The sequence below is a fragment of the Ochotona curzoniae genome, unplaced genomic scaffold (genome assembly GCF_017591425.1).
Source record: "Ochotona curzoniae isolate NIBS_2020 unplaced genomic scaffold, NIBS_Ocur_1.0 contig_2657, whole genome shotgun sequence".
Taxonomy (NCBI): domain Eukaryota; kingdom Metazoa; phylum Chordata; class Mammalia; order Lagomorpha; family Ochotonidae; genus Ochotona; species Ochotona curzoniae.
In genome coordinates, this window is record NW_024465540.1 from 416,004 (window position 1) to 432,425 (window position 16,422).

At 38.4% G+C, this 16,422-nt stretch overlaps 1 protein-coding gene across 2 annotated transcripts in view; it reads left to right on the forward strand.

The window, feature by feature from the left end:
• Positions 1-16,422, forward strand: part of LOC121152790 (cytochrome P450 3A6-like) — a 45,453-nt gene that overhangs the window by 3,439 nt on the left and 25,592 nt on the right. For both annotated transcript variants that reach the window (XM_040974952.1, XM_040974954.1), the window contains exons 3-6: positions 1,202-1,254; positions 9,948-10,047; positions 13,618-13,731; positions 14,054-14,142. In XM_040974952.1, coding sequence (XP_040830886.1) covers positions 1,202-1,254; positions 9,948-10,047; positions 13,618-13,731; positions 14,054-14,142 — 356 coding nt within the window. The remainder of the gene's footprint in view (positions 1-1,201; positions 1,255-9,947; positions 10,048-13,617; positions 13,732-14,053; positions 14,143-16,422) is intronic.

The window sequence follows — 16,422 nt, forward strand, 5'->3', positions numbered from 1 at the left end:
ACTCTCAAGCACACGTTGTTGGCAAAAGCCATCTCAATGTGTCAAACAATGCCTCAATAGATTACAGAATACTTAGTGGGGTACTTGAGTTTCCATGCAAAAAGGTGGTGAGACTGTGTCAAGGTGGTCAGAGAGAAATCTGCCGGGTACTGCCAAACAGCTTTAAGTTTCCTGGGCCCTGACAAGCAGGGCAGTTGTTCTCTTCACACCTTCGTGTCACCCACATCCACTGTATGGACCCCAGTTGCCTTTTCGTCATGTATTTGCATAGACTGTTGAATTTTATGAAATGAAGTTTTCCTCAGGCGAAAAGGTTTGAATTTATCCACTTTCTGATGGATGTGCGGATCACAATATCCATGACTACACTTGATCAGAAGCTTAGAAGTTCAACTGAATCCAGGCCTTGCAAGCAGAATTGAGATACCCTGTTAGCTGAGCCATCTCTGCTACAGCCTATGATATGTATCAGTGTGAATTTAAAATGACAAGGCAGGGACAGATTTAAGGCACAGATACTCAAACATAAGAGAGAGGTGTCTTACCTGCTATGCTGGAATGCCTGACCCTGTGCCATTATTATAATATACTAGTGCTGTGCTTAGAACTGGTATCTGTTACTCTTCCCATATTGTGCTCTCAAATTGGAAGCTGAGTTCATATGCATTATTTCACCAATGCAATTTCTCCCTCTGGAACATACTCAAGAGTGACATAAATTTATGTGTAAAGAAAAAAAAATTGACTTGTGTCTTTGGTATCTTAAATCTTTCTGAAGTCTAGAAAATGCACAAGATCTAGAGACGTGACTGGATTCATGTTGGGGAACCTCACAGTTTTCCCCAAGTCTCAGTTTCTTCATGTGTGCGTGGAAAAAAATACCTGCTGGTCTATGAAATATTTTACCACCACAAGGCCTGGGAAATTTCTTCACAATGATAAGGATTACATAGTATCTGTAGATAACGTTAAGCCACGGGGTTTCCACACTGTTCAGGGAAAAGTAAGAATTCCTTGGAATTGTCCACTTCAAATACTGTTTCTCTTTTTATTCCAGGTATCTCTGAATTAGAGATTCTGGATAATTAAATCATAGCATATTATGCTTGTTATAGTTGTAATTTGCTTAGTTTGCTTCAATTGGAGATCAAGTTGACTGGTTTTACAATAATAATCACATTTCATTTTATTTGTCTTTCAGGGTGTGTGGAATTTTGACATGAAATGTTACAAAACATATGGAAATATGTGGGGGTGAGTATTTGGAAAGCTTCCTTGATTTGGTGAGGTTCTCACTGCTTTGGGGACAACCTTAGCTCACATCCTTTTGGTATAAGCTTATCAAGGGTAAAGTTGTGGAGGCTTGTCCTACGAAGGACTGCATACAGTCCAGCTATTGGTGTCTGAATTTGGTGTCAATGTTGCTGGTCATTTCCTTTTTCAGCTGTTGTTGACCCAGGGACCCCATTCTGAACAGAGTCTTGCTGTTGCATATTTTGGTTGCTTATAGACCCTTAATTTAGTACAATACTTTTTTCCAGGTCATTGTAATATGTCTTTGTACCTGAGTGCTAGCATATCTTCTTGTGCTAACTCCTTCCAATTAAAAATCTAAATTATGTTACCTAAGATTATATTTAATATTTGCTTTTGAAAGAAAGATTATGAGTGGGCCTGGCATTGTGGTACAGATAGTTATTTCTCCACCTGTTAGAGCTGGCATTGAAAATGGTTACCTGCTTGTGTCCAGCTGCTCCACTTGTGATTCAGCACTCTGAAAAGTGCTGAAAAGCAGTGCAGAATGACTCAAGAACTTAGGGCCCTGGCCCTATATTTAAAACTTGGAAGAAGCTCTTGGTCTACTGTTTGCTTCAGCTTAATCATGGCCATTGTGGCAATTTGGGAAGTAAACTAGAGTATGGGAAATTTTCCTTTTCTTGCATTCCTTCTCTCAGTGTAAAATATACCTTTAATAGATGAATGATGAATGAGTGAATAGAATTCTTGATTAAAGAAGGACTGAGAGGTATAAGTAAAAATGTTGTATATATAATATATATGTATGTAATGTATGTGTATATATGTGTATATTAGGGTGAAATATGTGGCATCCTTTTCTATTTCCAGCATTCATTCAGCAGAGAAAGTGGTATAAAAGATGTGCTTGGAATATATGAGAACGTTGGAAAAGACTTTGCCTCTTCCTACATTTTTTTAATTGTTTTTATTGAAAGGCGGACATACAGAGAGGAGAGACAGAGAGGAAGATCTTCCATCCAATGATTCACTCCCCATGTGAGCACAATGGCTGATGCTATGCCAATTCAAAGCCAGGAGGCTCTTCCAGGTCTCCCACATGGGTACCGGGTCCCAAAACTTTGGGCCGTCCTTGACTGCTTTCCCTGGCCACATGCAGGGAGCTGAATGGGAAGCGGGGCTGTCGGGATTAGGACCGGAGCCCAAATGGGATCCCGGGCATGCAAGGCGAGGACCTTAACCACTGTGCCACCGTGCTGGGCCCATACCTACATTTTTTTGAAAATTTCAGATTTTGTCTGGTAAATCTCTAATAGCTGGTCCAGGGGCTTCTAAGGTAACATGGCCTATAAAATTATTGTGATCTAATGGGAGAACATGAAGTACTGGATCTCCTACCATTCAAACTTTTTTTTTTACAGGAAAGTGGTTACGATCATTAATTCCATGTTGTTTCCTTCATGCATCAGAGATAAAGGGGGATATTGAGCGGGAAGCCCCACCTGGTTTCCCTCCCAACTCAAGTCCCGCATGTTGGGCATCCTCTAAGATACTCACTCAAGTGTTTTTTTTTTTTTTTATTGTTGCTTACATTGTATTATGTAGTACAGTTTTATAGGCGCTGGGGATCCCCCCCCACCCCTCCCATACCCCTCCCCCCATGGTGGATTCCTCCACCTTGTTGCATAACCATAGTTCAAGTTCAGTTGAGATTCATTGCTTGCAAACACATGCCTAGCATAAAGTTCAGCGTCTTATTGTCCAGATAAGTTCAGTGGCCTCTTGGGGAGACCTTCTATGGTCTGAAGATAGGTCTAACAGAGTAAAGATCCAGTCAGTTAAAAGCCCCAACAAGGCCTCAGTATCATTATACAACATTATGGAATTAATTGACATAGTATTGGGTAAACAATATGTTAAGAATAATGCAAGTTCCATTCTTCGAAACATCTGGGTTGAGACAGTATCAATGACAGGTTCAAAAAATAACAAACAACCAAACAAAAAATTACAGGTTAAATCAAGGCAAACATGTGGTATCTAATCTTTTGGGATTCGCTCATTTCCCTTAGCATTATAGTTTCCAGTTGTGCCCATTTAGCCACAAAGAACTGCATTTTGTTTTTTTTAATAGCTGAGTAGTATTCCATGGAGTAGATGAACCAAAGCTTTCTTATCCAATCTTCTGCTGATGGGCATTTCGGTTGCTTCCATGTTTTCGCAATTACTGATTGTGCTGCAATGAACATAGGGATGCATGTTGGTTTGTCGTAAAACAGGTGTTTTGGATATATTCCTAGGAGTGCTATTGCTGGGTCATATGGTATGCAGATTTTGAGTTGTTTGAGTGTTCTCCAGACTGATTTCCATAAAGGCTGTACCAATTTGCAGTTCCACCAGCAGTGGAGTAGGGTTCCCTTTTCCCCGCATCCTCGCCAGCAAGCGTCGTTGGTGTTCTTTTTTATGTGGGCCAATCTTACTGGTGTTAGGTGGTACCTCATCGATGTTTTAATTTGTATTTCCCTTATTGCTAGGGAGCTGGAACATTTTTTCATATGTTTGTTTGCCATTTGGACTTGTTCCTTTGTGAAATGTTTGCCCATTTCCCGTGCCCATTTCTTGAGTGGCTTGTTTGTTTTGGTTTTTTGGTTGTTTTGAAGTTCTTGTATATCCTGGAAATTAGCCCCCTATCGCCTATATCGTGTGCAAAGATCTTCTCCCACTCTGTGGGTTGCTTTTTTACTTTGTTGATTGTTTCCCTTGCTGTACAGAAGCTTCTTAGTTTGATGAGGTCCCATTTGTTTATTCTGTTCTCAACTGCTATTGCTTTTGGTGTCCCTCTTAGAAAGTCAGGACCTACTCCTAGGTCTTGCAGGGTATTTCCTACATTTTCTTGCAAGAGTTTGAAGGTTTCTGGATGTAGGTTTAGGTCTTTTATCCATGTAGATTGGATCTTAGTGTATGGTGATAGATGTGGGTCTATCTTTTTGTTTCTACAGGCTATCAGCCAGTTGTCCCAACAACATTTACTAAAGAGTCCTTCCCACTTGCTTAAGCTGTCATTGGTCTTTTTGTCAAAGATTAATTGGCTGTATCTGTGTGGATTCCCTTTTGGTGCTTCTATTCTATTCCATTGATCTTCCTTTCTGTCTTTGTGCCAGTACCAGGCTGTTTTGATAACCATTGCTCTATAGTATGTCCAGAGGTCCTGGATTGTGATTCCCCCTGCTAACTTCTTATTTTTCAGGATGGTTCTAGCTATTCGTGGTTTTTTGTGTTTCCAGATGAACTTTTGAATCATTGTATCCAGTTCCGTGAAGAATGTTTTGGGCAATTTGATTGGAATTGCGTTGAAAATGTATATTGCTTGTGGTAGTATAGACATTTTAATGATATTGATTTTGCCTATCCAGGAGCATGGGATGTTATTCCATCTTTTGAGGTTTTGTTCAATTTCCTTTTTAAATAGTTTGTAGTTTTCTTCGAATAGGTCTCCTACACTTTTGGTTAGATTTATTTCCAAATACTTCATACTTCTCTCTGCTATTTTGAATGGTATCCTGTTGGTTAGATCTTCTTCCATCTTGGTGTTATTTGCGTACACTATGGCTGTTGATTTTCGTTCGTTAATTTTGTACCCCGCCACTCTGCCAAACTCTCGTATAAGTTCTAGCAGTTTCTGTATTGAGTCTCCTGGTTTTTCTATGTATAGGATTATGTTATCTGCATATAGTGAAAGCTTGACTTCTTCGTTTCCTATACGTATGCCTTTGATTTATTTTTCTTGTCTTATGGCCTCTGCAAGTACCTCTAGGACTATGTTGAATAGCAGTGGTGATAGTGGGCACCCTTGTCTTGTTCCAGATCTCAGTGGGAAGGGTTCTAGCTTTTCATAGTTCACAAATTATGAATCACTACCGATCTCGCCTCTCCAAACACAATGTGGTCGTTGAAAAATCCTCTGATTGACATTGTCCATCATAGCATCTCTATTTGCCCAGTATTTTCTTGGCAACCTATAGCTGAGGTGGTTGATTAACTTGTTCCAACAGCTGTCCTTTCATAGTTAGGGTTCTGAGTCCAGCCTTTCAACTGGGGAGATCCCATAAGAAACGTCATCTGAGGTGTTCCCAAGCCAGATTCTTGTATGCACCAGCAAGTACAGGGCCTAGCTCAGTCCATCAACCTGATCAGCTGGTGGTTGCAAGTGCTGGGTTGGTTCTTTTTTTAGCCCCACCTTCCACTGGAACCAATGGGTGTTGCAGTCCAAACTGGTTCTGCATTGCGCATACTCTGCCCTCACATAATCAGTGGGAGTTGCAGCCTAGTGAAAGTGACCCAGAATAATCCCCAACACCCCCCCCACACACACACTGGTTTGCGAGTATGTGTAGCAGATCAATCCATTCTGTCCCACATCCCCCTTGGCTTCGTACATGGCAATTGGCATTGAAGCTTAGATCCATCTAACCAGCACAAGTATCCAGCCCTCATGAATGTTGTTGAGTGCCTCTCTGTCTAGCCACCCCAGCCGCTGTCCTGGTTTTCATGCCCTCCCGTGAGAGTGGTAACCCAAGAGGGGGGAACCCACTACTTCCCTCCCAGGAATCTGACTCCCGGATTGTGCACTTTCCAGGTGGTTCTGCAGTTTAACTTGACAAAATTATCTCCCAATGCCAGTTTCTGCAAGCTGATGCTGTGACTATGCCCAAACACCCTCGCCCACTGTAATTGTAGATTGCACCAGTAGGAATAATCAGCCCTGCCTGGCTTTTCCCTGAACTAGTCCACCTGAGGTGTACAGGTGCTGTATCACTGCTTAGTCTGCTCTGCCTCCATCCCAGTTCATGCTCTCGAGTGGGAGTAGCTGTCCAGCAGGGGAACCACCCTTTATTCCCCTGCCAGTTCTGCTCCCTCCCTTCTCAATCATAAAATTGCCTATAAGACAACCAGTCAGGTCATTGTTGGCTGCTGCCACATTGTGCTTGGAGGGTGCTTTCATTCTCCTTAGTACTCATATTTTAGAGCTAGTATGTGCTAGTGTTGATTAAGTAGCTCTGTGCATAGATTTGCTAATCAGGGCCAAATAGTTCTAGCTGGCGAACGTTGGCCCTCTCCCTAGACTCCTAATAACAACAATAGCAACATGAAAAGATATGCAAAGGAAATGAACAGACGTTTTTCAAAAGATGAGATGCAATGGCTATCAGACATAGGAAAAGATGCTCAGATTCCTTAGCTGTCAGGGAGATACAAATGAAAACCACATTGAGGTACCACTTAACTCCAGTCAGATGGGCCTACATTCAGAACTCTACTAGCAATACCTGCTGGTGCAGGAAAGGATCTGAGGAGAAAGGTACATGCCCTCACTGCTGGTTGGAATATAGGCTATTACAACCACTATGAAAATCAGTATGGAGGGTGCCTAGAGAATTGCAAGTAAATTTGCCATATGACCCAGATATCCCACTCTTAGGAATATACACAAAGTTAAAGAAAACTGCATGAGAAAGGAAGCTGTAATCCTATATTTACAGCGCACAAGCTACAATAGCAAAGACATGGAAACAATCAAGATGCTCATTGAAAGAGGAGGGGGTTAAAGAAACTGTGGTACAGTTACTCCATGGAATATTACTCAGCCATTAAAAAGAATGAAATTAAACAATTAGCAACTTGATGCTCCCAGCTAGAGAGCATCATTCTCAATGCAATAAATCACAAAAGGACAAATACCATATGTTCTCTTTAATACAAGGAAACCATTATGCAAATTAGTTATTTGTGTTTTCTTTCTGTTACCCAAGCATTGGTAATTCAGTGGTCTGTTTTTTCAACTCTATCATGAAGTGCAAGGACAGATTACAGGAAAAGAAAGTGATCTGGCAGTTGTCATTGGGGGTTCATAGAGACCCTCAGTACAGAGGGAAGTGGCAGTGAGGGTAGAGTAGTGTTGCAGAGAACAGAGAGCACAATAGTGGCTGGTGAGCAGAGATCCAGACCCCAGCAACAGCCAAGGACCCAGCAGCAGTCACGGCTAGATTCTTCTGGCTGCCAGGTAATTCATTTTACAAATGAATGCTAAGGAGAAGAATTTGTCAACCAGAGTAGCAATGTCAAAAGGCAAAAGGATAGCCCGAGGCACTATGAATGTTACTGAAGACTCTTTAGCAAAGGAGTAAAAGATCTGCCCACCTTCAGAGTTAATAGAGGATTAAATGGAATACACTGAATTCAGAAATCTGATTATAGTTTATTGAACAACAATGTGAAAACATGCAGGAGTTCAAGGATTAAGAATTATGTTTTATAGGAAATAGTAGCAATTAATCAAAGGAAAGCTGATATATCAGAAATAAAGAACACTGGAGCGAATTAAAAGTACAGTAGAGAGTTTCAAAAAATAGAATAGATAAAGCAGAGGAATTTCAGAACTTGAAGATATTTCCTATCAGCATAGGAGAACAAACAAAAACCTGGAAACAGATTTGGATCAAGCTTAAGAAAAAATAGTCAAAAAATGAATGATACTATTAGTAGCCCCAGCAAAAGAGATATGGAAGAATGGTGAAGAATGACAAGCTGCAATTAAGGGTGTATTCAGTGAAATAATGAATGAAAGCATCCCTAATCTTGAAAAAGAATTGGAAAACAAGTTACAGGAGGTTAATAGAACTACCAGGAGTGTTGATCAAAAGTGAATTTCACTGGGACATGTGATAATTAAGCTCTTCTCAGTCAAACAAAAGCAAACTCCTTCAATGTACAAATAAAAAAATTCCAAGTGGCCTATAGAGGAAACCCAAACAAATTGAGAGCTGACCTCTCAGAGGAAACACTATAGGCCACAACAGAACAGAGTGACATATTCCAGATTCTAAAAGAAAACAATTTTTTAGCCAAGAGTAACATATCCTGTAAAAGCTCTCCTTTGTATTTGAAACTGAAATAAAATTCTTCCACAGTAAAGCGAAACTCCAAGATTTTGCCTTTTTCAAACCAGCCTTACAATTGATACTCAAAGATGTTCTTGTGGAAGAACAGAAAGAGAACAACAGACAAATATTGTTGATGAATATAGATGCAAAGTTCCTCAACAAAATAAAAGTCAAAAGGATCCAACATCATGTCAGGCAGATCATTCTACCAGACCAGGTGGGATTCACCCCAGGTATGCAGGGATGGTTCAACATTCACAATTCACTAAATGAGATACATCACATCAACCAATTTAAATAGAAATAAATAAAGACCACATGCTCATCTCAATAGATGCAGAGAAGGCATTTGATTAAATTCATCACTATTTCCTGCTGAAAACCATAAGCAAGATTCGCATAGAAGGAACATTCTACAACACAATTCAAGCAATTTACCAAAACCCAAATGCCAACATCATATTAAATGGAGAAAGACTGAAAGCCTTTCTTCTAAAATCTGGAAGTATTCATGGATGTCCAGTGTAACCATTACTCTTCAATATAGTATTGGAAATCCTTGCAAGAGCTGTTAGGCAAGAAAAGGAATTAAAAGATCCCAAACTGAAATGAAAAACTGAAAGCATCTGTATTTGCAGATAACATGTTTCGATACATAGGAGAACAAAAAACATCATTTAGACACTACTGGATCTCAGAAGAGACTTTGGCAGCATAGCAGGATACAAAATAAATGAAGACAAATATGTGGTGCTGGTGTATACAAATGGTTGCATCGCTGAAAAATTGTAAGTATTGCCTGCTTTAAGATAGCAGAAATCTTAAATACCTAGGAATTAATCAGATCAAATATTTGGAAGACCTCTAAGATGAAAACAGTTAAAGATTAAAAAGAAAAGAGAAGAAAACATTGAAAAATGGAGAAACCATGTTTCAGGAATGGCAAGATCAACATCATCAAAATGAACATATGATCAATAGTAATACACAGATTCAACACAACCCCAATTTGAATTCCAACAACATTCTTCTCAGAAATGGAAATGATGATACAAAAGTTCATCTGGAAACACAAGAGACCCCTAATACCCAAAGCTATCCTGAATAATAAAACTCACTCTCAGGGAATCACAATTCAAGACCTCAAGACCTACTACAGAGCAGTGGTCATCAAAACACTCAGGTACAGAAACAGAGAAGATCAATAAAACAGGATAGAAACACAAGAAGAGAGCTTGTGCATGTATAGCCAACTGATTTCTAACAAGAACACTGAAAACAATCCAGCAAAAAAAGCCTGGTCTATTCAACAACTGCTGTTGGGACAAAAGGATAGCACCATGCAGAAATAAGAAGTGAAACCCACACCTGTGATATAATACAAAAATCAGCTCTAAATGGTCAAGGACCGAAATCTACATGCAGAAACCATCACACTATTAAAGGAAAACATAGGAAGCACTCCCCAAGAAACAGGAACAGGGACAGACTTCTTAGAAAAATTATTTCATTTTTAAATGCATTTTCTTTACTTGCTTCACCTTAATTTTTTGAAGACAGGAGAGTCTTCTGTGCTTGGAATCTTGTTGTATATCTTACTCTAACTTGAACCAGGAAAGGATGTTGCTATGTGTTGTACAAAAGGGCTGTAACAAACATAATCTCAGGATTAAAGTGTGGTTCCTGGGCTTGGCTGTGCCTGCTGCATCAGACTTGTCATGTTTAATCATTTCTGTTTCCCCATAATAGATTTTTTCAGGGTCGGCAGCCTGTGCTGTTCATCACTGATCCAGACATGATGAAAACAGTGCTTGTGAAAGAATGTTACTCTGTCTTCACAAACCGGCGGGTAGGCATTGGGATATTTTTCAAGCTTAAGTATTAATTGTTATTAAGTATTAATTGTTAAGTGTTTGTTCTTAAATATTAAATATTCACAAAGTGATTGGGGAAGATTCATGATTGCTTCATTTTGTTTTTCTGGGTGACACTGTGTGCAACTACAAAATTAGTGAATTTCTCCAGTAGCAGGTAGACAACAAACTATATTCATATTTCATGCTTCACCTCTCTCTCTCTTTCTCTCTCTCCCTCTTTGTGTTTGCATGTAGCTAACCACATAAGAAAGATGTGTATATTTGTACATTTAGCAGCACAAACAGATCAGAACTCTTCCATCAGAAAAGAACTCACATTTACTCTTTTGTTAGAGTGACAACATGTATCTTATACCTTACTTTCAACAGATTCCTTGTAAGATTTTTTAGTTTTTATTCAGAGGAGGTCAATTTCTTAATTTTTCAAAGTTGAATGAAATAATATTGAAATTGAAAATAAAAAATTAAACTGTTTTTTGGTAAGGTTTAGTTGGTGCTAGGTTCTCCCTGATCCCCATCCAAGTTTCATATCCTCTACTTTTTGTTTCCATCCAGTCTTACAATGTGTGTCTTTCCTCAATTTTTCAGAAGTCCATCATGCTGCCATTGGAGTGTTTCCCAACCCTTTAGTAGACAATGTCCTTATTATCAATGTTATTGGTACTGCCCATAAATAACAAACAACTAGTTCTCATTTTACCTTCATTAGAGCCCTGGGATACAAGCATGAACTCACAACCAAGTGATTGACATTCTCCTACATGCTTTTGTTCATTGTACATTTAATATCACGTCTGAAAATTCTTTGCCTAACACTTCTGTGTTTTATACTTTATGCATATACTGTATTTTGACTTAGTATTTATGTCAGGTATGAGGTTTAGATTACTGTTAATTTTTAGACTATGTGCTGCCCAATTGTTTCAACATTCCTTCACTCACTTTATTGAACTGATTTGTCACCTGTGAAAATCAGGAGTGATTGTGTGGGTTAGGTTTCACCATCTGTTCTATTGTACTGAACACATTTGTCTAATCCTCCAATAATACCATAGTGTCTTGGATATGGCAGCTCTATAATAAGCCTTACCATGTAGTGTGAATTCTCCCACTTTATTTTTCAGGACTGGCTTAGCTGTTCATGTTCTCTTGCCTTTCCATACAAATACAAATTTAGGATAGTTCATTTGTCTGCAGCAAAGTGCAGCTGAGCTGTGTTAGAGTCTGTGTCCTTAGAGTTGTGACTATGTCAGTCTATGACCATAGCATGCATCTCCATTGTGTTAGGTTTCTTGGATTCCTTTCATTAACATATTACTATCAGCATATACTATCTGTCTATCCATCCATCTATTTATCTCTATGCATATATGTTAATTCTTTACCTAAATTGCTTATATATTGGAAGTGATTGCGAATATATTTATATTTTATCTTCACAAGTTTAACAAGAGAGTGATTTCATTTGAATTCTGACTGATGGGAACGGTAAAATGTTGAGCTTCTCCATTGCATTGTATATTGACTGAAAGTCTTTTCTTCTACTCTTTTTTTTTTTTTTTTTTGGAAAACAGCATCTTTCATTTTTTTTTAAATCAAGTTGAGAAAATGTGCGTGTAATTTTCTTGCATAATATTGGAAATGTTCATTATAAATAATCTATACCTTTAGAAGATGAAAAAAAAAATCCTAGAATTTGGAGTTGCTTGGCCAGTTTCAGGATGGTTTGTATAATTCTCTTTTTCCTTTTAATCTTGTGATGATATTGAGAAAAATGGACTTACATACAATTATAGTATTTCTACAGAATAGCAAATAAGTTTGCTTTTTAAAGATGAATTTATTCTTATTTGAAAGGCAGATTATTCAGGGATAGAAGTTGAGATGCAAAAGAAACTCTCCCATTTACTGTTTCACTTTATAAAAGGCTGCAATGACCAGAGCAGATTTAACCAAAGCCGAGCTCCAGGAGCCGCTTCTGGGTCTCCCATGTAGGTTTAGGGGCCAGATGAATTCATCGTTTTTTGCAGTTTCTTTAGGTTGTATTCAGGGAGCTGGATCAGAATGCTGGTTCAGGATGTCAAAGCTAATACAGGTTCTTTGAACTGCAATGAGAGGTTTAGTATTAAATGCCACATGCTGGACTCATAAGTAAGTATTAGCCTCAAATATTATCTGTTTTTTTTAAAAAATCATTGTACAAATGTATACGTTTTTTGGTTGCATATAATGCATTTTTTAAAATTCTATTGCATAGTATTTCAATAAATAAATGTCGAATCAATGGATCAAGTAGTTAACATTTTCAGCTTTAATTTTGTAAAATAAAGTTTTCATTAAATATACCAAAAGTCTGTTAATGAAAGGGGTAGTGATGGCAGAGAAAGAATGAGACAGAGGGAGAAAGACAGTAAGAGTGAGACTTAGAGCATGAGCATCCATCAATTTGTCAACGCCCATATTACTGTAATTGCCAGAGCTTGGGCCATTTGAAGCTGAAAGCCAGGAGCTTCTTCTGAGTTTTCCACATGGATGCAGGAACCAAAGTGTTTCATTCATTCCCTATTGCTTTCCTCAGCCATTAGAAGGAAACTGGATCATAGTTAGAGCAGTAGGTGCCTTTATTGGGTCCCACCAACACTGTTCCTTCTATTTTCTTACAGTTTATTCAAGCCAGGGCCTATGAATTATTCTCTTTCAGTGTTTCATTCAATAAAAAAATACATTATTACGAAGTATAGGTGTGCCACTCTAGTATCAATCCCTAAATCTTATTATGGCACAGTATTATGGTGCCTGCATTTCAACACCCTTCTCTGTTTCCTCCTGCAGTCCTTCAAAGCCTGCAGTAATATCTTGAGTTCAAATGGGCTATAAAACCTGTACACATGAGAGAAACATTTGGTGTTTGCTTTTCTATGTAAGGTTTATGGGCTTAAGATGACAAGCCCCTGTTCCATCCATTGTGCTGCAAATAATAGGACTTCAGAGTTTAGTTCGTTCTTTGATACTATGATTTCTTGGAGAGGATATATACCTCAGAGCGGTATAGCTAAACCTAAATTCAATTAATTTTTATTTTTAAGGAAAGTTCTCTTCTCTTATCAGTTGTAGTTCATGTGCATGTTTCTGTCTATAGAGAGTGAGGCAGAGGAATGAAAAACAAAAATTTGTTTCAAAGAAAGATATAATTCTTGTGGGCCATCTGGCCTTCCACCAGCAACTCATTTCTTTTCTGCTCTATGTTAGAGGATGCTCTAGGATCCTATTTCTGATTGTCTCCTGGAAGGACAGATTCGATGATATATGGCACACTGACCTTTATAGGAAAATGGAAGAAAAATGCCTCAGACCATAGCAAATCTACTATCCTATGTGGCTAGGCATTTGGAATAATATTTATTGAGCACATAATCATACCATGCAAACCGGAACACTTTTACTAAATATTTTGAAATGACTGATGTGTGTGTAACAAATATTTACAACAATGATGATTTTTAGAACCTATGCATGACAAAATGTCTGTATTTGAATTCTAGTCTTTTGGACCAGTGGGATTTATGAAAAGTGCCCTCATCAACTCTAAGGATGAAGAATGGAAGAGACTTAGAACACTGTTGTCTCCAACCTTCACTACTGGAAAACTCAAGGAGGTAATAAATTAGTGGATTTTTAAGTAGAAACTTAGCTGTGTCTGGAAACAAATAGAAAGAAATCCTAGTGAATTTGAAGGGGAAAATGCATTGTGCTCAAGGTTCCTCAAAATGATCTTTTAGTGTATGTGACCCAGAAGAGACATTAGATGTTGCTGAAATACCTCTGTTATGGCAATCCATTCCTTTTGACCTGGATATTTATTTTAAATGTGAATTATGTAGTGCATACTTAGACCAATGTGACTCCTGCATGCATTAGAAAACTACTTCCTTATGTGACTTGAATCTCACTATGACTGAGTTGTTTGTGTGTACTTAGATGTTACCCATCATTGTCCATTATGGAGATGTGTTGGTGAAAAACCTGAGTCAGGAAGCAGAGAAAGGCAATCCTGTCAACTTGAACAAGTAAGGATGAATGTATTTGTGGGGTTCAGTGCTCTCTCAGTGCATGGCATGGATTTGAAATTTCCCTTCTGGAATCCCTACAGTAAGCATACAACAGCAGGTATGTTGCATAAACTCCAATGATTCAATCAGAAAGAGTCAGACACAACTCAAATGGAGATGGGGACAGATTGGGCCTTCTTTGAATAGAGCACATAATGCAGTTACTAGCTTGATGATCACCTTGAGTATCTGAGAGAAAAAATTCAAGTGTAGAAAGAAGGAACTTGATTGTGTCAAAGTTAAAGCTTTGTTTGTTTTTGTTTTGGTTGATAGTATGCCACAGGGCTGGGGCAGTAGGGAAAGTATTTTTGGAAGCAAGCTCTATGCCAGGAGATTCCCAGTATGTGTGTAGGAATAAATGAAGTGCCTTCATGTTATTGCTAAGGATATTAGAAAAATGTTAAATATTGAAGTATGTTTTTTACTTTAAATTTCTTGAATATGTGGAGAGAGAAGGCCCAGAAAAGCCTTTGGGTTGGCAACAAAACAATTTATTATCTCAACTAAAAATATTTGGTTATTTATGTATGTATAATTATCTGATGTGATGAGAGGCCTCTAGTATGACATATGTTCTGTTTCCTGATCCTAAATATCTGCAATAACTAGGGATTAGGCAAACCAAGAGATAGTGATTCAATCTAGTTCTCACTTGGGTATTGAATGACACCAGTGCATGAGCTGTTCCTTGGTGTCTCCAATAACATGTATTCTGAAGAAACTGGGGATTATTAGTGGAGCTGACATTTGGCCTGAGGACTTACACGTGGAATGCAGCATCCCAAAAAGCATCCTAATTGTACTATTCTGCTCCTCTAGTCAGTACGGGCTAATTTTGAATTATTCAGTAGTAGACTTTGCAAATGACAAATTCTTGGAGAAGCAGGGAGCATATCACATATTTATGAATTCTTCCTAATACTAGGTGTAAGGTAGATTTTATTCTTATACTTATCCATGTTTGTCCATGATTTTAATGTGAATTCTACCTTCAGGACCACCTCAGATTCTGGTAATGGAAAATAGGGTGTATTTTAGAGGTTTGTCAATGGATGGAGGGAAGGAGAAATGAAGTTCCTGCAACGTAGAGCAGAGTGTTGATGTTTCATAATGTGCTAGGGAAAAAGCATTTTTCCCATTGGTTTCGGGTGTGAGGCAAGACCTGGACGCATGTCACTTTTTTTTTTTTAATTAAAAGATTTGTTTTTATTCAAAGGCAGAGTTACAGAGAAGAGAGATAGAGACAGATTAAGACAAAACATCCATCTGCTGGTTCATGACCTTATTATAATTAATTGCATTGCATTATGTGACACAGTGATATAGGCACTGGGATACCCCCACACCTCCCTGAACCCTCCTCTTATGGTGGATTTATCCACCTTGCTGCATTATCACAGTTCAAATTCGGTTGAGATTCTTTCATTGGAAGTGTTTACCAAGCATAAAGTCCAGCATCTTATTATCCTGGTGAGTTCTAGGATTTCTTGTTGAGACCATCTCTGGTCTGAAGGTAAAGCCAGCAAAGTATCATCCCAATCAATTAAAAGCCCCGATATAACATCAACAACAATTTACAACATTATGGCATGAATTGACATGGTACTGATTAACCAATATGTTAATAGGAAAATGCAGGTTCTTAACCACATCCTGTGACTTCTTCATACACATTTCAATTTTGGTTTATATTCAACCGGGTTCTATACACCTCAAAATGGCTATAGATTACTATTCAGGTGTCTTGTGTCTATTTTCATTCTCGTCCGATCTCAGAAGCTAAGCAGGGTTGGGCCTGGTTAGTACTTGGATGGGAGACTGCATGTCACCTTATTGAGTCCCTTGGAGTGAGTTATTCCAAGTTGTCCTGCTAAAGCTTAGATCTTACACATCAGTTATGAACACATATAGCACACAATTTTGTAATCTATGTTTTTATGGTCTTTAGCTCTACTTGAATGTAGATGCTTGCCTAATATTCCTAGAGTCCTGCTACCCCTAGGACAAAGAAAACTGCACATTTCACCCTTGAAACTTGTGAGTGTGAGTAACAGAAGTAATGTTCGTTTTCATGATCTAGGTTGTAGTTTTATTTTTTTTTTTAACAAATACGTTTATCTCAATAGTAGAGGTAGATGTATCCTATTTACTGGTTCACCATGTTAGCTATTTCTGAACTCATGCATGTCCTGCATGTGTGACAGGGTGAGAAGCTGTTAAACTACAATCTTCTGCATT